Raw genomic sequence first — 23,095 nt, 5'->3', positions numbered from 1 at the left:
TTCCCCTTTTTAGGTTGGGGACCTTACAGAGCTTGTTTAAAGCCTTGAGTGAGAGAGAGTGAGGTCTAATCCATCATGAGAGAGAGATTGCTTCTCACCCCATGAAGAGAAGAAGATTGAGAGAAAGAAATGGGGTTGTGAGAGTTGGAATGAGAGCAAGAGAAGCTACTTGAGAGAATGTGATGAAGCAAGACTTGTTTCTTTTGATGATTAACAATGTCTCATGATTCTTCCTATTGGCCCATTTTTTATGCACATACATGTGTGGGTATGTGTGTGTGGGAGAGAAAGAGAGAGATTTGTTTCCTTTTAATTCTTTAACCCATTAAATGCAATCACTTTTGGTTTACATGCTTATGTTATTTTATGTATGTAAAGGAAGAGTTTCACTTTTGATTTACATGCTTATGTTATTTTATGTATGTATGTAAAGGAAGAGTTTCACTTTTGATTTACATGCTTATGTTATTTTATGTATGTATGTAAAGGAAGAGTTTCACTTTTGATTTACATGCTTATCTTCTTTTATGTACCGAAAGGAAGAGTGTCACTTGTGGTCATGCTTATCTTGTTTTATGTATGGAAAGTAAGAGTATCACTTGTGGTTTACATTCTTATCTTCTTTTATATATGTAAAGTAAGAGTGTGTGTGTGTGTGTGTGTGTGTGTGTAGAGAGAGAGAGTGAAAAGAAGTGTGTGTGTGTGCTAGTTTTACAAGGCTTTCTCTATGGTTTGGCCAACTGACCAAGATCTTCTCATCAGTCCTTCGAAGCTCAATACTTGGGAGAACCTTTAGGGATTTTCCCTCATCAAATGACTAGATTTACAATATATATTTTTGGTACCCATTACATAAGTGCGGACATATTTGTTGGAATGTGTTAACCAATATATGGTCAACATACTCCCCTTCCTAAAGTTGATCGCATTCTCATGATTGGTGAGGGATTGTCAAGGCATGCAGGGAAGTGTCACACTTGGTTGGTTCTCCTATCTCTTCAGAAATGAGAGGAGGTGGGGGAGTTAGTAAGATGGAAAGAAGTCAGTGTGGAGTACTAATGATTATCTAGCTAGTCTGATGGGCTCTTATCAGTTTGCTTTCTAGGATGATGTGCCTAGTAGTACTCTTTATTTTGTTTTTGGTGTTTTAATTTTGTCGCCTTTGCGGAAAGACATCCTCATTACCAGGAGTCAAAGACTAAAGTACTTGAGTAGAATTAGTAGACTAGCACAAAATACTTAATGACCAGTATCCAAGTGGTAGGTGTTATTATTAAGGAGGGGTTAATTGCATTACAAAGGCTTCTCCTATCTAGTGAAAGAGAGCGTCCTCTCCACGGATACGCCTAGCTAGACGAAGATCAGATGGCTTCAAAGTGACACGTTTTGCATGCACCATGCACAAAACCGCGTCTTGGAAAAGCGAAACCAAAATATCCTCGGCACCTTGTTGCAGAGCGCCTAGTGCCGCCGCTTGCACACGATTGACATCCCGGTGGCGCTGGTCGTGGATAATCTCTTTGACGAGACGCGCAAAAGGTGCCTTCGGAATAATTGGTGTGCAGGTCTTCTGATATTTGTGAATTTCTCTAAGGGCAACTGTCCCTGGTCTCCACCTTTGCTTCTTCTGCGTTGTAGGGGGCGGTGGTGCTTGCGCGTGGCGAGTCCAAGCTGGCGTGTCATTTTTGAACTTTTGTCGCTGCTCTTGGAAGTTATCGGAAGGGGGTTCTGTGCGTTTAGGAATGGTTTTCCCCTTCTTAGCCTTTGCAGGTGTTGGAGTTTTCTTTGCCTTTGCAGATGGAGTCTTTTGAGCTACTCTCTGCTTTGCCTCCTTCCTTACTCGCTCCTCTTCATCTTTCCTTTCTTTTTCCTCACGAAGCCTCCGTGTGTTTGCTGCCCTGGCTTCTCGTTCAAGCTTCTGTCTCTTATTTTCTACTTCCTCAGCTGAGAGTTTTCTCTTTCCTTTACCAAGTGCACGAGCCAAGACTCTGTCTAGCATTGCATTGAGAATCCTATTACTCGGCAGGTGCTCCCTTTCTACTGTGTCTTCATTTCTCCTCTTTGTATATTCTGCTCGAAGACCTTGTATAGCCGCTTCCAAAATTGTGTCATCTTCGTATCCGGCCATTCGCAGGTCAGCAACAAATCCGCGAGCTTTTCTGTTAAGCCAATCCTCCTCCGCAGCAAAGAATGCTAATCTTCTCTCGTTGCTTGCGGCGGCCTGAGCTTCTACAGCCTTCTTATCTGCCTCCGCCTTCCTAACTGCCTCGTCTTCTTCCGCCTTCTTGGCAGCCTCATCCTCCTGTGCTTTCTTTGCTGCCTCATCCTCCTCCTGTGTTCTGATGGTCTCTTCGGCTTCTTTTCTTGCTCTCTCAGCTGCCTCCATGTCCTTTGCTTCTTTCTGTAATCTCTCAGCTGCCTCCATGTCCTTTGCTTCTTTCTGTAATCTCTCCGCTTCTTGGCGTTCTTGGGCTTCTTGGGCCTCTCGCTCAAGCCTCACACGCTCAGCTTCCAGATCCATTTGGGCTTGTGGGTAAATGTTTGGGATTTCAGTTCTATGTGCCACTGGTAAGGGCCCAAGGTCTTTGAAAATGTCATCCTGCGTATTGGAGGGAGGATCATTTGGGGGCTCCATGTGCGTGAGATATTAGTGCACGAGAGAGAGAGAGAGAGAGAGAGAGAGAGAGAGAGAGAGAGAGAGAGAGAGAGAGAGAGAGAGAGAGAGAGAGAGAGAGAGAGAGCGCGCGAGAGAGTCAAGGGGAGAGGAAGAGAGAGAGCTCACAAGTCAAGACTTTTAAAAATGACTATAAAACTCACTGATATTTATAGGGGGCCAAAATTACAAAAAAGTCAATTTACAATGAACGTGCCAAAAAGTGGCGAACAAGAATTATTGGGTGGGTAACCACACGCGGCCATTTCTTAGTCGACCACTGTGCCATTGCTTCGCTCTTTCACGTGCCATTGACGCATTGCACCCTTCTCTTTCGCCTTGCACCTACCACCTTCATGATTTTGCACCTCAAAGATAAATTTCCGGCTCGCTTTTGGGCCTTTCTCCCAGTAAGTGCACGGTAAAACCAATTAAACATTTCCTGAAACGCATTGCTGCGAACCTTGCCACCGCCATGACCCGTGTTCTTAAAATAGGCCGCCTTGGCTTGGTAATGTGATCGTTCCATGCCTTGGTTGCTCCAGAGTGCAAGAGACCCATATTCATCTAGAAAGAAGGAACTGTGCGCATAGAGAATATGCATGTAGTGTGTTATATGAGTTTCCCCCCAAGCATCGATCATTTCTTCTATGAATCTGTCAATCGAAGTCTTGAATGTAGCTATCTCTGCTTCATCAAGATACGGGTGCTCAAGAAGCCTCATCATCTCATCACAAGCTTCCCACACATGTGCACGCTTCAATCCTAGTGTCGCCTCATTGCCTCGATAGGTTGTTACATCACAAATCTGCTTCCATAATTCAAAATGTGTATGGCTTTGAGCCTCACCATAGTTTGAGAGCAGGTGTCTTGCTTTTGCACCACCCATACATATCTTATTAGGGTTATCTTGGGTACTTGATGGGTTTTTGCGATCCTTAGAGAGGGTGACAGCACCTGCGTGAAGCCCCACGGATGATAAAACAACTTCAAGCTCTTGGATGCCCTGTTCTCGCCGTGACTCTGGCTCCATGTTCCAAGCATAATTGATGTGGAGCATCAACAATTTGTCCAGAATTCTAAGTCTTGCGTGCAAGGTACACATGTACTTGTCGCGATAGTGGAATTGAAAGAATAGGGTTCCAAGTAGCATCCTCCTCTGCGCGAGATGGTGCCTTGCTTTGATTGCAGCTCATAATTCCATTGAGCCAGACGTGCATACCCTTCCCTTTTTGTAATTGATTTGAGCCCTTTGCACTTGCCTGCTTATTACGACCTTTCACCTTGGTTGCTTGTTTGGCCTTCCCCACTGCGACACTTGGCATCCTTGGATGACAACAAAAGATGCATGGAAACAAAGTGTTAGCACCGCTTTTAGTTCTCAACATGCATTTGAGGGTCTTGAGATCACCACCAAGGTGCCACTCTATTTCAAAGTGACCAGTGCTGCCAGGCACATGCAAGACTTCACCATTTGATTGCCTGTGTATCACTCCTTGAATACCTGTACGGGTGAAGTACCACCTCAGACTGTCATGGTCCTTGTGCGGAAGGGTCCATGCCACCTGCCACCATATGTTCTTCTCAGACTGCACTCCAAAGTAATCTTGCTTGCGTCGCTTTGTGTGCAAGTTATTCTCCGCATCACCTGTTTCATCTTCGCCGTCTAAGCTCTTTCGCTTCAATGCCCTGCTCATGAGTGTCAAACTTGTACGTTCCACCCTTTGGCCCTTTACAACCTGACATTCATCCAATTTGAGGACAAATATAGCCTTTCCATCCGTCTCCTCTAATGTCATATCATAAAACTGAATCATAGCTCGTTGAAGCGCCTCCACCTCGACGTAAACATTGTTAAACTTGTTGTAAGCAAAATCTTTTGAATTTGACATTGGCATGCTACCATCCACCCATCTGTAGCCGCCTAGCAAGTCGGAAATATTGTTGTTTGCTGACTTCCTTGCCATAACTATACTGTATGGTGTTGGAAGTATAGATCGTGTCATTCCTTTGCCTCGTAGACGTGCTGTGATGCAAGTATACAAAGCCCTGTATCCCTTATCACTGATACTTGTTGTGTCGCACACAGTGAGCATGTCAACGGGACTCACAATCTGCTCGAATTCCTTGAGAAAATACTTTTGAATCCTGTCACGCAACGCACCATTTACTGGATTGGTTATCATATTGATTACTTTCTGCTCTGGAATAATGTGCTCAAGGATAGACTCCTCAGTATTGGAACAACCTAATATTGCTTTAGCACATTCCCTGGACATCACATAGTTCAGAGTCAATGACATAACTATATGAAAAAGGAATGTAATGCTAGTTTTGAAGCTGTGATTACCTTGTTTGACGCACACGTCGCTTTTGCGAGCCCCCCCATCTTTGGAAAGAAGACTCAGAGGCTTGCGCTTTCGCTACCTTGCATTATATCCCACGGGGAGGTGAGTGAAATGATCGACACGTCGGCGAAGGTTCCGAGTTGAGTTTCGAAGACGGAGATAGTTCTCTATAGCTCGATCCCTACTTTCCACACCTTCATCAAGCTTCATCTTCTGCTCTGCATCCTCCTTCTCTAGATCCTTGACTCGAGCCAGCATATGTTCCTTTGTGGCCATGAAAGTTGACGCACATTCTTCCTTTTCTGCCTTGCATAATTTTAGAAGCTTCCTGAGGTGATTTTGATTTGAGAGTTCCTGCAAGTACAAAGAATAGAGCCTCTGACAGTACCCTAAGAAACCATTATAACCATCACCCAAGAAGCGTACGACCTTCGGGATATTACGAAAAGGGGGAGGTGCACCAGTCTGTGGATCAAGGGGATAAATGCTTCCATCAGTCCAAAGATCAATGGCTTTTGCACCTTGAAGTCGTAGCACCTCAGCAGGAATACATCCCTTCGTTCGATTACTTCGCATTGTGGCATACTCCTCGTCTAAGTCCACGTGCAAGCGAAACTTTGATTGCTTGTTGGTGATGTCCCGTAGAGCCATTGTACCTAGCAAATGGAGATGGAGATGTAGATGGATACAGAGATGGAAATGTGGATGGTGATGGAGATGATGGAGATGGAGGATGGAGGTGGAGGATGGAAATGTGGATGGTGATGGAGGAGATGAAGATGGAGATGGTGATGGAGATGGAGGTGGAGGAGATGTAGATGGATACAGAGATGGAAATGGAGGCCTTGAGGAGATAGATATGGAGAGCTTGCTAGTGATGGAGATGGAGAGCTTCAGCTTGCAAGGATGTGTAGATCTGTACCTTCACAAGAGGGGATGGTGAGCTCTTCCATGAGAGCTGGTGGAGAGGATGATAGATATGGAGAGGTTGCTAGTGATGGAGATGGAGAGCTTCAGCTTGCAAGGATGTGTAGATCTGTACCTTCACAAGAGGGGATGGTGAGCTCTTCCATGAGAGCTGGTGGAGAGGATGATGGAGTAGGAGGTCCAGATCTGCAGGCCATGGCTCCTAGAGAGAGAAAAAGAAGCCCTTACCCAAGTAAAACACCCTAAATGCGTTTTAGAGAGAGAGTGTAGAGAGAGTGGGATCTGCAGCACCTCCAAAAAGGGAGGGAACAAAGTGACGAAAATTTTCAAACATTCTTTGTGAAAGGTACTTCACTACAAGACAAAAAGGCAGTTAGGTCCATATTCCTTCCCAAGGACAAAAAGGCAGTTAGGTCCATATTCCTTCCCAAGGACAGAAGATCTAATGATTAGATCACCTTTTGGCCTATTTTCTTTTTTGTAGAAAAGGAAAAATGCATTTTCAGGCCTAGGCCACTAGCTTGGTCAAAGCTTGATTAGCATTTTAAGCATTTCACTAAGTGTCCAAATAAAAGGGCCCAAGAAGACCCCAAACAAGTCCTAATGAAAAGATAGATGGGGAAGCATAATTGTCATAGGCTCATATGTTGTGAAAGGGTTGTTATATGGAAAATAGAGGAGGACAAGTACAACCTCCATGATACTCAACCTCCAGTTTTTGTATACTCACATCTTGTGAGTATAAGAAAACTGGAGGTTGACACCGCCATAGGTGCCATAGGGATTTTAATTGCTCTCACATCTTGTGAGAGCAATTAAAATACCTATGAAACTTATAGAGGGTGTTAATTTTTAATGGAAGTGCACAAGGCAATCAACAATAGCATGCCATTAGATCTTTAACTCTTTTATGTGTCTTTCAAGTTTTCTCCTTGTCTATCAAGGATTCAATTCTGCAAAAGGGCTTTTTTGGCAGCCTCCTTTAGTGCTTTCTACATTATAAAACTTCTGCTTAATAATTGTGGAGTGTTTCTTGGTCTTTTATCATAAAAATCCATTTTTTAAAGGAACTAAGTACTGCATTTTTTGGCACCCTATTACATATCATATTACTGTTTAAATGTGCCTTTTTGGAAGTGGTTGTGATTTCTAGGAATTGCTCAAAGTGCTTTCTAATGTTGTTTCACATAGAAGTAATGTTTCACAGTGACTTTTAGCACTACTTTATGGTGCTTCCTAGCATTGTTTCATAGAAAAGCATTATTTCATAGTGCTTTTTCTAGCACTACTTTACGGTGCTTCCTAGCATTGTTTGATTAAAAAGCATTATTTCATAGTGCTTTCTAGCAGTATTTTGTAGAAAAGAAATACAATGCATGAATTTTAATATTATAATGCTGGACTCATGCCAAACATCCTACGTCTCAGAAAACACAATCGAAGATGGTTTAAATGATCCCTCCGTCTCCCGAAAACACTAAAATCATCCAAGAAGACTCTCATGAACTCTCTCAGGTATGGTTCAAAAGTTTTATGTGTTGTATCCTAAAAAGAAGAAGGAACCTTCTTTAAGCCAAAGTTCATCAATGTGCTCACAAAAGCTCCCCATTCGATGATAAAAGCAGTCTTATCCATGTCCTCTTCTGCCATACAGACCTGGTTATAGCAGCCTGAAAACGCATCCAAGAAACAATGCATCTCATGACTAGCTACATCATCCAATAGAGTGTCAGTAAAAGGCAACGAAAATGGGTTTTAGATAGTCGTTGCATTTAGCTTCCTATAACCTACACACACCCTAATCTTACCATTTTTCTTTGGTACTACTACAATCGGTGATAACCAAGTTACTTTATCAACCGATTTGATTAATCCTGCCCTTAACAACTTATCAATTTCTTCCTTCACCAGTTTGGCATAATTTGGATTTATCCTATACCTATGCTAGATCACTAGAACCGCATCCTTCTTAAGATATGCTGGTATATAGAAGGATCTATACCTTTCATATCTGAATACTCCCAAGCGAAAAATGTCTTTGAACTCATATCTGAATACTCCCAAGCAAAAATGTCTTTGAACTCCATCAATAGATTAAACAAATCATCAAGGAACTGTCCTCCGACAAAGACACTTACTTTCACCGGTTTCGATTCTTCTTGAGTTCAAAGACACTTACTTAAGCAAAAATGTCTTTGAACTCCATCAATAGATTAAACAAATCATCAAGGAACTGTCCTCCGACAAAGACATTTACTTTCACCGGTTTCGATTCTTTTTGAGAGCCAAGATTCAACTCTTTCAAATCATCCGCACCACGAACATGGGAAGACTTTTGCATATACTGCTCAAATCTCTGCTCAGCCTCCCTAATGGCTTTCTGATCATTTTGTTCCAAGTTGTCACCTCGATCATCCAAGACTGATATACAGAACTCTGGCCCAGATCATCCAGAACCATTTGTGAGCTTTGACATAGATTAGTAGACTGAGCTAGGATGGCTTGAGAAAACCCCCATATTCCTACAAAATCTTCTCAACATCAATCTCAAAGACAAGCACCACTGTTGGATTAGCAGCTAGATACATATCCTCCTCGTCATCCCCTACCTCATTTGCCAAATTAATAGTCTAAGCTACCAATGGCCTATGGCATTGCTTCAAGAGAACCTTATGTTCCAAGGAAAGTTGAATTTCCTTCTAATCAAATCAAATCAGAGTGGTGTCAGCACCCCAATCATGGTTAAGCTTGGCAGATCTAAACCACCGTCTTCCCAACAACATATCATATGAATGCTCTTCACTATCCATCTTGAGAACCACAAAATTTACTCTAAATTTCAAACCTACCACTGTAATGTCCTGATTCCTCAAAATTCCAAGTGGCTAGAGTCTCCTTTGGTCTGCCATTTTAACTTGAAATGGAGCTGGTTGTAGGACACCCAACTTATTATGCCTATAAACTACCTCGAGCAATATGCTAACCCTAGAACCACCATCTAATAGAACCTCCTTCAATATTTTTCCCTTCAATTCAGCCTGGATGTTTGGTACTTTATAGTCCACCACATCAATTTATACCTGAGTCAACAAAGCTGCCAATTCCTCCAAACTTCACTCTGAATAGTTTCCTGCCTGACTGGCTCTACCTCATTTGATGTCAGAAGCTTTGCTACCAGCTGCTCCCGGAAACTAGGTATGAGATTCAATACTTGCTCAAAGGTTAGATAAATCTGAGACTTCAACAAAGCTTTAAAAATTTCTAACAAACCACCCCTACCTTCCTTCATGCGGGTAGGTTCTTGCTTAAAACCTGATGGACCACTATGCCTTCAGGCACATCTTGAAACACAAGGGTATCAGGAGGAGGTACTACTTTTCTTTGGATCCTATTGATCTCCCTCACAACACCCCTTGTTGAACCTCGTCATGTTCCAGCCAATCCAATGGTCTCTTAACTTTCGCTTTGGCTCTAGTCACTGGAAAAAGCTGGTGCTTCCTCCGAACACTCTTCAATCTAGATACATGGAACAATCACGATTATAGTGATTTCTAGAATTTGTTTTAAGAGAACTAGCTACCAATTCTCCCATTTCCCCCAACACCGAAGGGCTCATTGCACCTCCAAGTACATCAGATTTAGACATTCCTGGACTCTCCATGGAGCACATCCCCTAGTGGACCCTCTTGCTAACCTTGTGGTCTTGGGCCAATTAGGTCTATTCTCGAGCCTCCGTGGTGGTCGATCAAAATTTATGCCCTGTTGATCAGGCATAACCTGATTTGCTACTGGGAATCTATTTTGCTCCAGCTAAGGTAGTGTTTGAGCTAAAACCCTTCCTCGAAAGCTAGGATTATACCAGCATCCCACTATTTCATGACCTAGTTTTTGACATATGTCACAAAACTTCTCCTTCACACCTGCTACACTAAAGCCTAGCGTCTTCAGGATCTGTTTTATATACTTCTCCAAAGCAGTTCCATCCACTTTTTTGGGAGACCTCTTCCTCTTGGTCTTTTTAGACTTCCTGGGAGAGTGCTACTTTTTCTTCTTATCCTCCTCATCGGATTCATCTGAACTGAGATAAGTATATTTGCTTCTTCCGAACCTAAACTTTCATCCTCTGAATCTAAAAGAATATGGCACAGCGGAAAGAGATAGCAAGACAAAGCACAATAGACAATGCAATAGGTACACAATGGAAAGAATTTAAAATTTTGATTATACCAAAGAGGTACAAGTGATGGTGTTGTCCACCCGTGCGCTCTCAAGTAGAGCTTAGATGGCAATCTAGACAGACTCTGGACGGAGTATGTACGAGTTGTAAAAGGGGGTGGATACTCACAAGCATTGGATGCCTTAGCTCGTGGCAACCATGTCCATATATAGTATTGTAGGCGGTGTGGTAGACACGTATACAACGAGGGCGGTTACACTGCATAGACACGGTCATCGCTCGTGTATCAAGAACACGGCCCACCGACCACCGACCACTAATGATGGACCTAGTATCTGAAGGAATGTTCTAGGGAATATTCCTCATACCGTCGCCTAACAAATGTGCATTATTCATCAAAGTGAGCTACATGCTGAGAGGCGGGCCTTGAGTGTATACTAACAGAATCTACATCCGAATCTAAATCGGGGGGATGCTTCTTCTTCTTTTCCTTTGACTTTCCTGTTGCCAACCTCTTCTCAACTCTGGTGGTTGCCCTAACCAATTCATCCAGACCACCAACAATATCCACCTTTGCTACAGCCCCTTTAATTTCCTTTCTCAACCCTTTGAGAAAATAGGTAGCCAACATCCCTACTGAAGGTCTCTCAGCAGCTGCATCCAATCTCCAAAAAAAGCTCCGAAACTTTTGTACATATTCTTCCAGCAACATGCTTTTCTGCTCCATCTTTTTCAACTTCCACAGGATATCATTCATTGTTTTCTCCTTCCTAAACCTTCCCAGAAAGGATGTCTTCAACACATCATAAGTGTTGAAATGGGCTAACCCATATTGGCTAAACCAATTCATCGCCCCTCCTTCCAGAGTAGCAGAAAACTATTAATTCTTCACCTCATCCCCATACAAGGCAAAAAAGCCACTTGCTTGCCATCGTGTCTCAAATTGGGCTACGTGGACATTGGGGTCTTCTTTGGACTTTCCCAAAAATTTGGAGGCTCTGACGCTAGGGTTCAGTGGTGGTGGAGGTACAAGTTGTGCCATAACTGGTCGAGGTGGTGTTCTACACCTTAGATTTCCTTGATTAGGACTTAGTGGAAGTGGATTAAAGACTAATTGTCTTCTCGTAACTTGCCCGAATGCAATTAATGCAGCCCCTCCAATCCATCTCTAAATTGGACACGATTTACCTCTTCTAGAGATGGGCCTTCCGGAACCGTTGAATCTAACACGTGCAGTGCATGGATCATCCAAATTGCGCAATTCTTGATCTACACCCTCATGAACGCCCCTTTGATGTAGCTCGCATGCCAAACCGCTAGTAACTAACTACTAAGGTTGGTTCACACATTGACATACTATTATTAATAACTATTGGTACTTTATGGATTTAACAATTACTTTGGGTTCTTTAGGCGGAGCATCCGGGGAAATGGGACTCCAGCAGCATGGCTTAGAGTCTGGGTGAGGAGGTATGGGTTTACTACCTTATTGCCATGTTTAATGAGGTAGTGGGTAAAGTCTCGGTGCAGCATGCTAGCCCAATTGTCCTGTTCACACCGGTGTAGGCGATAAACTTTATGCATGTCCATGCAGTCTATCTTGCTTCATCTGCGTGATCATTGAGACTACCCTGTAAACCTTTTCTAGCTTTGGATCCTTGAGAGCTATGAATTTTTCTCCATTGTTTACTTTGGTTGGTGGAAAATGTCTGAAAAGTCTAACTTTTTGGAAAAGGGGGTGGGTTTTGGGCCGATCATCACGCAGGTGGAGTGCCTCTCTAATCAACCTCTGTAATCAAAATTGGCATTTTGGTTCCATCGGCTCTTGCTATCATGCCTCGTGTTTGCCCTGTTGGTACGAAGCTAAGAACTCTACACATAACCGTGTGTTGAGCTAGCACTGTGGACTGCCTCAGCTAGGTTTTTGAGACCTTTCTGCTCCAGCTTTTCCTTCACTTCGAAGTCATGCAGCAACTATTTGCAGCCAGGGGAGTGCTATTGGAAGTACACTTTCTTATTCTCCATTGTCTCTGTGTGGTTTATGATGGTACCCTGACACTTATCCCCATTAGGGGTCCAAGGTAACTGCCCTTCTGCTTGGTTTTTCCCTCTTTTTCTTTGGGGTCCTGTCATCTCCCCTTGAGGAAGTCGGTGAGCCTAGTTCCTCATATAGCAGACCTTGATGGGTCTCCTTATCTACCATGATGTTGAAACAACTTACTGGTAGGAGTATCATGGTCCCTTGTTAAATGTTAGAGGTTAGAATTATATGTTAATACGAATATGGTGAAGAATTTGTCAAGAAAAAACAATTCTCTCTTTTTCCTGTCACACTACCATCTTGATTGAGCAGATTGTAAAATCATGGAATGATAACTTTCATTGTTTTAATTATTATGAGTTGCAAAACATTGGAGTAGCCTTGTTGGTGAAGATTTAGGGCTTAAAGAATTAAAATTTGTGATTATGCAGACCGTGGTGACGTGATAATGCAAAGATGACACTGAAAGCATGTCGTGATTAGCTGGCGTGATTGGTGATGTGGTATTAACACCATGAACAATGATGTGTTATACCATTTTTTGTGTGATTGGTGGTGGTGTCCTGATCGATGATGTCAGCATACTTGTTTTGGCGTGATTGGTGACATGTCACCGTGATCAGGGACATGTCACCATGATTCTTTTAGGATGATTAGTGACGTGTCAATCATGCGTCGTGATTTTGTACAATCATGCATTGCGATTCCGTAGACTACGTAATCACGATTGCCATGGGGAGGTTGTTGGCCATCAAATATTGCCATTGGAAACTCGAATGTTTGTCTATTGTTATACCAAATTAAAGAGTGCAAAATAAACATAAAAAAGAGATAAGAACGGACCATGAATCCTACCTGAAGTGGGTGGTGCTGGTGAAGAAAACGTGTGCAATAGCCAAAGAAGATGTAGGTGATGCACGTGCGCAATGAAAAGCTCCAAGAAGAAGACAACAAAAGGCAGAAAAAGATTAAAAATAGTGCGTAAAACATAAAAATTCGCTTGTTTAAAGCCAAGGGGATCACGACGAGGGTAGTGGATTAATGCTTTTGACATGTGGCACAATCTAATTGGTCTTCATCCATGGGATAACATGCACAAAGCTAATGGTCAAGATGAGATTTTTTATTCTTTTACATTCTTGGATGCATGTGCTATGTGGATTTTTACAAAGAAGTGGAGGCAATAGACATGCAATCTTATTCTTCAATAAAAAGGTGCACTACAACATCAAGAGCCATCGGCAATAAAGTGGTAAGTAATGTATCTTCAACAGTTCATCACTATCAATTGATGAGGAGGAGATAATTGGTAACTCAAAGGATTCCATATCAAAAGGAGAGGTAGAAGAAATTGCATTTGGCTTTTTCCTTCGGATAGATCAAGAGAAGTTTCTCCAACAATGTCAAACCAAAGAGAGAGATGTGTTTGTACTAGCCTTTACCAACAAAATGAACAACTCTTTGATGACTCTATAACAAGTTTTGAAAGGAAGAATATTTACAAATGCTAGCTAGATTTTGTGACCTTTTGCCAATAATTATTCTCAAGTGCTTCATTGTTAGTATCAATGTTTCCAACTTGTATCCTTTGATAGTAGTTTTGATTTAGGTTTTTGTTTTCTCTAATTTCTGTATTTTCGATGGTTGAAGCACAAGAAAGAAAATGGTAATAAAGATGAGGCCTTTGGGAGTAGTTCAAGCATAAGTGCTCAAATTGAGAGAGTGATTGTGCTTATCCTTGTGAGCCATCTTTATCGGTGCTATTGAAAGTGTCTTCCTTTCCTTTCAGACTCTATCTAAAGGTGAGGCCAGCTACCCTTCCTATATGCATGTGCAGAGCTTGTGTTTATGTGCGGCAAGTTCCCAAGAAAAGCATCACATAGCAGCAGTCCACGCGCATACGTAGTGTAGCATTTCTTGCACGGTCATCTCCTCACAACTTCCTAACGAGGCCCAGTCAAGGCCTTGGCACAAGAGGAGTGTTTGTGTAGCATCTCCATGAACCCCACTATTGCCCAAGTAACCATAGCTTGGAATTGTCACCACGATAACGTGAAACCGACGACTGAAGTTCCGTTAACATTTGCATCATCAGTAGATACCTGATTGGATGTCATCAGCATTATGTTCTACATCGGGATTTCTCTGTCAAAAAGTTTGTGACCTTTGTTATAAACAGCCTTGTGGAGTGAACCTAATATTTGTGTGATGTGTGTCGCGACGACGAGATTGGGCCTTTAGACTCCCGTGATGTAAGGGCATGGATCCATCCTTTGTGCCTATCGTACCTGGGGTGTAGGGATGTCCCCAATGGTAAAAGTGCTACACCTTCAATTATTGGAAGCCCCTCCTAACTTGGCTAGCTGTGCCACAAGACACATGCATGGTGCCTTCGCATGAAAAGCAGAGTAAAACACCTCACAGCGCAAAAAAATTATGTATCTACACGTGTGACATCTTGAAAGCTCTCTATGGTAGCCCACCAACCTTGTGCTGAAAACATCTGAAGACCATGGTTAAATAAAAGAGTAATCATTACACAACACAGCAAATAAGAGGATTAATACATTCCTCCTAACTTGGCTCCAATGTTCTTGCAGCTTAGGCACAGATATGTAAGAAATAAAAAAGGCAGCTAGTCGGCTGCTGCATGGTCTCCGGATTATTATGCAGGCTATCAGGTAATCAACAGAAGTACATTTTTAATTTGATACCCCCTTCTATAGACTTTCTACTCAAGGTTTTCTAGGTTTTGGGATAGAAACTGGGCTCTGGCAAGAGGATACTCCTTTCCACGTACCCAAACACCTGCTTGAGACCACTGTATTTCCTCCCATGCAAGCCCATCCTCCAAAACCTGTTCCCAGACGTCATTCAAAAGCATTACAACAATTTTCTAACACGACATAAATGCAGAAGTCCTTCAAGATCAGGGACGGATACCTCTGTGAACTCATTTGGCAGAGGAACACCCTTCGCAAGCATCACTTTTAGAGGCAACGGCTGCCTGCAGAGCGCCCACTTGTACTGATCAAATGCATCCCCATTTTGGCTTTGCATATGCCCTTTATCGTTGTTGCTAGCACCTCGGCCTTGCATTTTCTCCCCGTTGTGATTGCAGAGTGTCTTCTCATTCTCCTTGTCCCTGCTCTTGTCTCCGGTAGCAGTCACAGGAGCAGAGGTTGCAGTAGTTGCTCCGAACCCTCCATTACAAGCCACCTTCTCACCATCATAAGAGAGCTCGTATCTGCATGGCATGCAGAAATGGTACACCAGCCAAGATGGACCAAATTTATGAGCAGCTTGCACTGATGCATAATCAGCAAAGAAAAGGGGGTGGAGCTTCTACCTCTTCCTGTGTGTCTCAAGATAGAGCACTTCGCCTTTCCTTAGTCTTGCAGAAGTATACTGAGACTTCTTCAGGCCTCTATCGGCAACAATGCTCATGCTGTACTTCATCCTGCAAAGTCATATCACCAAAAATCAGCAACAAGGACAGTGTATCTAGATGTTCTTGCCACTTGGAAACTCAAGCAGCAATAGGTCTCTAACTTGTCTTACAAGATACTTTCTTTTACACAGATTACACCGTTCTGAGCACGAGACCAAGGGAAAAGTACCAACAACAAAATAGAAGCCTGCAGAAGCTGCAAGGAGTCACAGAAGAGATAGAGAACACACACACTAAGCTGCGAAGTCATGGGACCAGGGAGACTAGGTATGGCAAAGCTTAAAACAGCTTAACTTGGAATTTAAGCTGCTTAACTTGGAACTTGGAACTTGGGAGTTCTTATGCAGATTGCAAGTTTCCATTTGTATAGCTCAAGATGTCTTCCCCCATCAATAGATAAAATGTATGCATTAAGTCACGACACTTGAGATAAGGGTGCTTACCAGGGCTCATTACACAAATTGTATTGGATGGTAACTTCCTGCACAAACCGCTGTTGCCGATATGCATTCTGAAGAAGATTTATCATGCAGCAAACAATCACCACATTGTCCTCTTTGACTAATTTCCAAAACATTACAATTAAAGCCCAGATTCAAATGTCATACCGATGAAGCAGCTCTTGTAGTCATCGTGCGCTCCATTGCAGCAGGTGCAAGTGTTGGGGCAACTGCCGAGATCCTTGTCAAACAAGGTTCCAAGTCAATGTGTCCACCACTAACCTACAAATCAACTCCAACAGCATAGCTTCATGAAAAGTGAAAATGGGCCGCACACAAAGTGATGTTATTAATTTGATAATAAAGCCTGAATTGATGGGTGTATACCAATGGAAAGTTCCGGTTAATTCTCACACTAAACAAAAACCAAAGTGATATCTTGACTCCGTGAGAGTCTACTCAAAGCTTCAAATCACCGACTCCATCATGCATGGCATAGACTATAAGCTATGGCATCCCCATTCATGTCATCAGCGCCCAATAGTAGGTAACGCAATGAAGGCTAGCACTAAAACAGACCTGGTTGGGAAAATTGCACCGTTTTGAATAGAAAAAATTAATATAAACCATCAGGCTACAATTTGGATGAAGACTTCAATACAAATCTGCATGTCCGCTAATACGGCCAAAAGAAATACCAATGGCAAGTTCAGGTTATTTCCCAAACTTAACAAAAATCGAAGGGTGATCTTGACTCCATAAGAGTCCACTCACAACGCTTCAAATCATAGGGAGCCCAATACATGTAGAATTTCAGTGTTTATGACTTTAAAGAGTCACTTAACAAAGCTACACATAATAGTATCTCTCAAGGCATTACCTTCACAATGCGGCACTGGTCTACACTATAGCTACACCCACTGGCAGCTCCCCATGCCCGTGACCTGACATTATTCCGTAGAGTTGAAGTGTAGCCTGCAAATTCACACTAGACAGTAAACAGGCTACAAACTTTCTGAAGCAAAAAGGTCAAAGATGCATAACTTGAATGGCTCGAGTCCCTCATTCTTCGCAGTAGCATAAAACTTACTGTCTTGTGGTGGAAGCACTCGAATAGTAGCATGCAGCTCTTGTACTGAAAGGGGAGGTTGAGAGGCAGTTGGTCGATAATATCCTGTGTGCATTAATACTGCCCAAATCCACCAACACACGCAGCATTCACACATGTTAGACATTTGTACGCAATTGAGATATACTGTACAGCACACGTGTATGCTGCCAATAAGCAACATACGTAGGCCTTTGTAGAAATGCACCCACTTTTTAACAGAAGACCTCATATACCTGCTACTAAGTCAGAATCATCAGTGTACACATCGGTCCCCCATAACTGGCTACCTCTCACCTGCCCCCCCCCCCAAAAAAAAAAAAAAAAACAGTAAATGATAAGAGCATTCAGTCTGTTTATAGTCCCCATAACTGGCTACCTCTCACCTGCCCCCCCCCCCCCCCCCCCCAAATTTTTTTTTTTAACACTAATTGAAAAAGCATTCAGTCTGCTTTTAGTCACAATTCCTAAAAAAACATCCAAATCCTTAAGTTGGTTGCGTTGCTGTAAGGGGTGGGGGGAGGACCCACCCTCTGGTGTGTGTGTGTGTGTGTGTGTGTGTGTGTGTGTGTGTAGATGCAGGAAATCACCAAAAAAACCACAATGCAATTGAGACCAAAAAGTTGAAGCATCTCTTTCAGAGAAAGCAAATACCTGATGGTTGGATGTGGTAACAAGCTTTGATGGTATTCTAATCTCTATCGTCGGGCCTTGACCTAAGCTTGTACCTTCCCCATTTTTTGTGGCCAATGATGATTCATACTCTTTCCAAAGTTTTGTCAGCTCAGGCATGTACTCTCCAGGCCTGTATAAGATGGCTGTGGTCTCTGAGCTAACTGCATTAAACCACCCCTATTAGTCAAAAAGCTAGATGTACTAATGAACTTAGTTTGACTTAATTAAAGCCTACATGATGCAAATGCAAACTTATTTGCATTCCTATTATAAAAAAATCTTCCGATAATGGCTGCAAGGGAGCAGGATGATTTGCAGCTTCCACACAGCTAACTCGCAGCACACGTACTCGCGGTTATTTTTGCAATCATTTTATTGCGTAGTTAAATTTGAGTGGTTTGTTAAGATCTCTCAGGTCACTCACATGTTACATTTGTTAAGATCTCTCAGGTCACTCACATTTGTATCAGAGGTTAGCTTTTTCACAATTGCAAGGAAGAGACGGTCCTATACCCATGAAATCGGGCTACCATGATCCTGCGGTGGGAGAGAAGGGCGAAGCCGTGTCCCACCTCCTCATATGCAAGGGTTGTAGCTGACTCTGAGGACCATGCAGCCGGCCCCCAGGTAATGGTGCAGGCGGATCCCTGGTCCATGGTGAAGATGCGGAGAATCCTCTGCCATACCTGTTAAACCTTGGGACAATCCCAAATGCAATGACGCTAAGACTCCTAAGGATGACCACACCTAGACCAGAGCACCGACCGACCTCCAACTACCAGCTAGCCAAGTGCCCACTGCCAAGCTCCTGTGAGCTATCTGCCAAAAGAAAAGAGTAATAATCTATTGTGGCCGAAAGCCATTTCCAAAAATTCAGGAGGAAACGCATGGGGATGTCCTGGATCTGCCAATGAACTGCTGTAGTTGTTGGCATGCTATCAACCGTTGGCATCCGAATCTTGCGGTCCAGACGGACTCTATACTCAAAAAAGGGGATGTCAAGGGAATCCTCTGGAGCGAAGGAATCGTACCACTCGCTCGGATCCCACTGCAGTCTCATCAATGGTTGGCCCTCCCATAACCATAATCTCCATAACCTCTCTCTGGCCACTTTGGCCGGGGAAGGGTCAACATGCCACCTGTGGTCGAGACCCGATTACTATCACTCTCTATATAAAGTACCAAACCACAAAATGAAGTTTGAGTACATCAGAGACATGATGAGTTGTCAAGGAGAATAAGTTGATCATTAAGGGGGCGATTTGATAGAAATAATGCTGTCGTATTCTCCAATAAGCACATCAGCTGTGTATAGTACTTATTCTCAAATATGCAGATTAGTTGTGTAGTACTCATCAAGAGCTTCAAGATGATAATAGGATGCATAGGACATTCTCATTTATTAGGATACTATTCATGTTTTTAATGAATGGACAATATAAGTGACTTTAGGACATTTATTAGGTATGAACACTTCATAAACTTTCAGCTAATGATGAGGTACTTGCATCAACCTCTCTTCTAAGCAATCACATGCACACACATGGACATGGCTAATCTCAAGGCTAATCCCTGATTTGGCAACAAGCTTAGGTTACGTTTAGGGTGTCTAACAGGCTCTGACACGCACAAGAAGCCCACAAGGTCAAAGGACCAGTCGGCATAAGCAACAGATAGATAAAGTCGGCAACATTAAAGGAATTTAGTGCTTGTCTCTGCTGGCCGACAACATTCAGGCTATGGGGAAGAGTGATTCCATGAGCCTAAAAATAGCAAGCTTACTTCAATCATTAGATCATCTGATCCCCGAATGGGGGCAAGTTAACAGGCAGTCCAGTAGGTCAAAAGTCAGTTCTTTTGGAAGGCCAAAGGCCTCAGCAGCTGTGCAATCAAAGACATATTTTTGTCACATCGGTAGAATCCAAATCCCGAACACTAGGCACTCGGGGTGCACGTTACACACACTATCCAAACGGGAGGACACATCTACCAAAAGAGCCTTCTGTTCCTCCATGGACACCTTCATGCTAAGAAGCAAATCAGTGATCTGTAAATCCATTACAAATCACCCAAAACCAAGGATAAAGAATGATGGCAAAGGTTGCAGCCTTTCGCACTTAGGAAGGGTGGGGATAAGGGGGGTTGCCCAACACTGAAAATACCAGAAAGAACCCAAATAATGACCTTTCCCAAACCCGCACTTGTACTGCTCTTGGACCCTAGGGGCTCTAGTCAACGCACATGGGTATGCCCTACACCAAAAATACCAGGAAGAAGAACCCATAAAATGACCTTCCCCAAATCCAGACTTGTGTCACTCCTGGAACCTAGGGGCTCTACCCTATCCAAGTAGTCAACACACACCACTCCCAGAAAAGAAAAAAAAATGCTAGGGTTTGCACAGATAGAAAAGAGTGTGGCGGAATCACACACACAGCACACACAACTACTGATCAGTATTATGTACAAGAAGTAGTGTTACAATTATAAGGTGCGGCTGAGAATGAAGACGTCAAATCATTGAAAAATGCAAATGAATATGATGATTTTTCTACTCACATATACACATGTACTAATACACACACACACATACATGTGTGTGTGTGTGTGTGTGTGTGTGTGTGTAGAGCGTAAGCTGGGGCCCAAAACTCAACAATCACTAGCTGGCATCAATTAAAAGCAATGTACAATAATAGACACAAAAAAGCTCGGCATTATCAAAATCTAAATTATGAAAATGAACCTCACTGATATTCCACTACTTATAATCTTCCAATTGGTGAAAGCGTGTAGTAACACACCTTGATTCCTGCAAAAAACACACCAAAAAAACTAAGCTAAGCAATCAGTGATGACTAAAGATAACTTTCTATGGCCTTAGCAAACTGAACAAAGGTTATTGAGCCAAAGCTTACCCATCTGAGTCTTTTGCAAGAAAGCGAGGGCGCCCATCTCTACCGACAGCCTGAGAATGTCCCCTTGGTCGAAGCATTCTTTTCCTCTGCTGAAAGCTGCAATTTACAAATGCTTCCTTGTCTCTCTCACCATCCTCTGGACCAACATCCTCAGGTGCTTTTTCTTGATCTCTTGATTTCTTCTCAACCAATTTCTCGTGTTCCATCTTCTTCTCACGATCTCGTTCCTTTTTTCTCTCTCTTTCCTCACTCTCAACTGCCTTGAAGTTCTCTAAGTCTCTTGATGATTTTCTTTCTAACTCTAGATTCTCTCCAAGGTTGCCTCCCTCAGAACCTGCCTTCTTTGGTACCTCCAAATCCTCCACTTCTTGCTTTACCATGCCAAGGTCTTCCTTCTCTCCATTATCCCTGGAATTGTGATCTCTTTTGTCCTTCTCTTTGTCCCGTCCCCTCTCTTTCTTCTCTTTTTCTTTATCCCATCTTTCCCTCCCTGTCTCCGTGATGTTGGCATGACCACCCCACCATGCCAATTTTTCATCTCTTTCTTTGTCCTCTTTGTCTCTGAAGCTATCATCCCTTGTCTTCTTTTCCTGCTCTTTATCTTTCTCTTCTCTTTTAGAGTCGGTCTTGATATCTACCGCTGCTTCTTCAGAATCTCTCAACTCACCATCTTCCTCCATAGAATTTTTCCTTCCTATCCGCTTGCTCCAGAACGAGGAATCTCTGTGATCTGTGACTTGACGTGCAGAGACCCGATGCTCTTTGTAGTCCTTCCAGGGCTCCCGTATATCTTCTTTGTGCTCAAACCGCTGATCCCTTCTCCATGTATTACTTCGATTAGTTCTTTCACTAACTGGATTCCTGGTATCGTGCATAAGATCCGACGACCGGCCATCCTTCCCAGCATCCCTCTCTCCTTTCTCTTCATGAGCATCAGCCTTGAAGTCCCACTTCTCATCTGTGGCGTCCTTCCAAAACTCTCGTGGATCCTCCCTATGTTCAAGCCGATGTTCCCTTCTCCAGCTACTACTGCTACCACCACCACCACCACCACCACTACGATTGAATCGTTCTGTGGTGCCAATCCTGGGATCATGTATAGAATCCAGGCGTGCATCCTTCCATGTGTCTGGCTCTCCTTTTTCTTCATGATTGTTCATCTTGGAGTCACCGTGGCATGCTTTCTCATCTGCGCTGGCCTTCAACTTGGCATCTCGGGGATCTCCTTTGGTGTCCAGAACAAAAGAGGAGTTATTGACCACGGGATCATCTACTCCCAAGCGTTTCTGAAACCTGTTACCATGGTCAAAACGAGGGAGCTTTGGGGGGCGAGACTCCACGGCACTGTCCACATGGGGTCCCATGTCACCAGATGTCATTTCACCATTGGCTGTAGTGGCACCGTGCTGCTCTTCATGCTGTTTGGCAGAAGGGGAGGGATTACCACCCGGCAAATTGCTGTTGAACTCCTCATGTACTCTTTTCCCTGACCCGCTCATACTATAACTCTTCCTTAAGCTTCTTCCCAAGATGGCTTCTTCAACCCCGATTCCTCAAAAACTGTATAATATGACGTATCATAGCAGCCGACCTCTATAGACCTAACAAAGCAAAACCCTAAACCTAGACCTTTCCCTGAGAAAAAACAGGGCATAATCAGAGGTTGTAGAAAAGCAGAATCAAGCAGGGTATGGTTACTCAAATGCGTTAAAAAAGCCACACACAAAAACTGATGTCCTGGATACTACTACTGCAATCAACACTCGCGATGCAAAATTTAGGGTAAAAATACACAATGCTGGAAGAAAATAGCCTATGTCTGTTCATTCCTGCACAGGAAAACATGAATTTGAGAAGAAAGGCAGGAGTACCTGGGATAAAGCTAGGGCGAAACTGTGGCTAGGCGATGGCGATCCAAGCTCCATCATGCATCTCTAATGCCAACACGGGTCTATGAGAGGCATGAAAAGCTGAAGGGAGAATTAGGGTTCCGGCTACGCCGATGTCGAATTCCCGCAGGTGAGAAGAAAGCAGAGAGAATGGACAGTCCTGGAAAGCACGAAAACTGAAAGAATAATATACCGAAATTCCGATTTTCCAGTAAAATCAAAGCCTCTCCGTCATATTTTGTTAACCGTTAGATCTTCAAACATCGAACGGCATGTATTATTACTTTTTCCATCCTTTATTTTTCACTTCTTGACTATTTTTTATGCGCTTAAATAAGAGACAAGGCTATCCATCCTTCTAGATTATAGGTGTTTTTATTAAAAAACCAAGTACTTTTCTTTTGTTTTCCTAAAATTTGAAAAATATTGGGAGGTATGCCATCTCTTTCAAGACTATGTAGCTTATGTACC

General features: G+C 43.0%; 1 protein-coding gene across 1 annotated transcript; it reads right to left on the bottom strand.

Annotated features, from left to right (window-relative positions):
• Positions 1-14,637: 14,637 nt before the first annotated feature.
• LOC147613956 (uncharacterized) lies at positions 14,638-22,787 on the bottom strand. The gene is made up of 12 exons (XM_086781943.1): positions 22,607-22,787; positions 20,736-22,370; positions 20,622-20,629; positions 17,800-17,981; positions 17,382-17,442; positions 17,128-17,226; positions 16,918-17,012; positions 16,206-16,319; positions 16,041-16,108; positions 15,496-15,606; positions 15,090-15,393; positions 14,638-15,003 (listed from the first exon to the last, which is right to left on the bottom strand). Exons 2-12 carry the CDS (start codon positions 22,232-22,234, stop codon positions 14,878-14,880), a joined length of 2,667 nt encoding a protein of 888 aa, XP_086638069.1. The 5' UTR covers positions 22,235-22,370; positions 22,607-22,787; the 3' UTR covers positions 14,638-14,877.
• Positions 22,788-23,095: the final 308 nt, after the last annotated feature.

The sequence above is a fragment of the Cibotium barometz genome, chromosome 43 (genome assembly GCF_041138505.1).
Source record: "Cibotium barometz isolate CiBa-2024 chromosome 43, ASM4113850v1, whole genome shotgun sequence".
Classification (NCBI taxonomy): Eukaryota; Viridiplantae; Streptophyta; class Polypodiopsida; order Cyatheales; family Cibotiaceae; genus Cibotium; species Cibotium barometz.
This window is presented reverse-complemented; position numbering and strand designations above follow the sequence as displayed.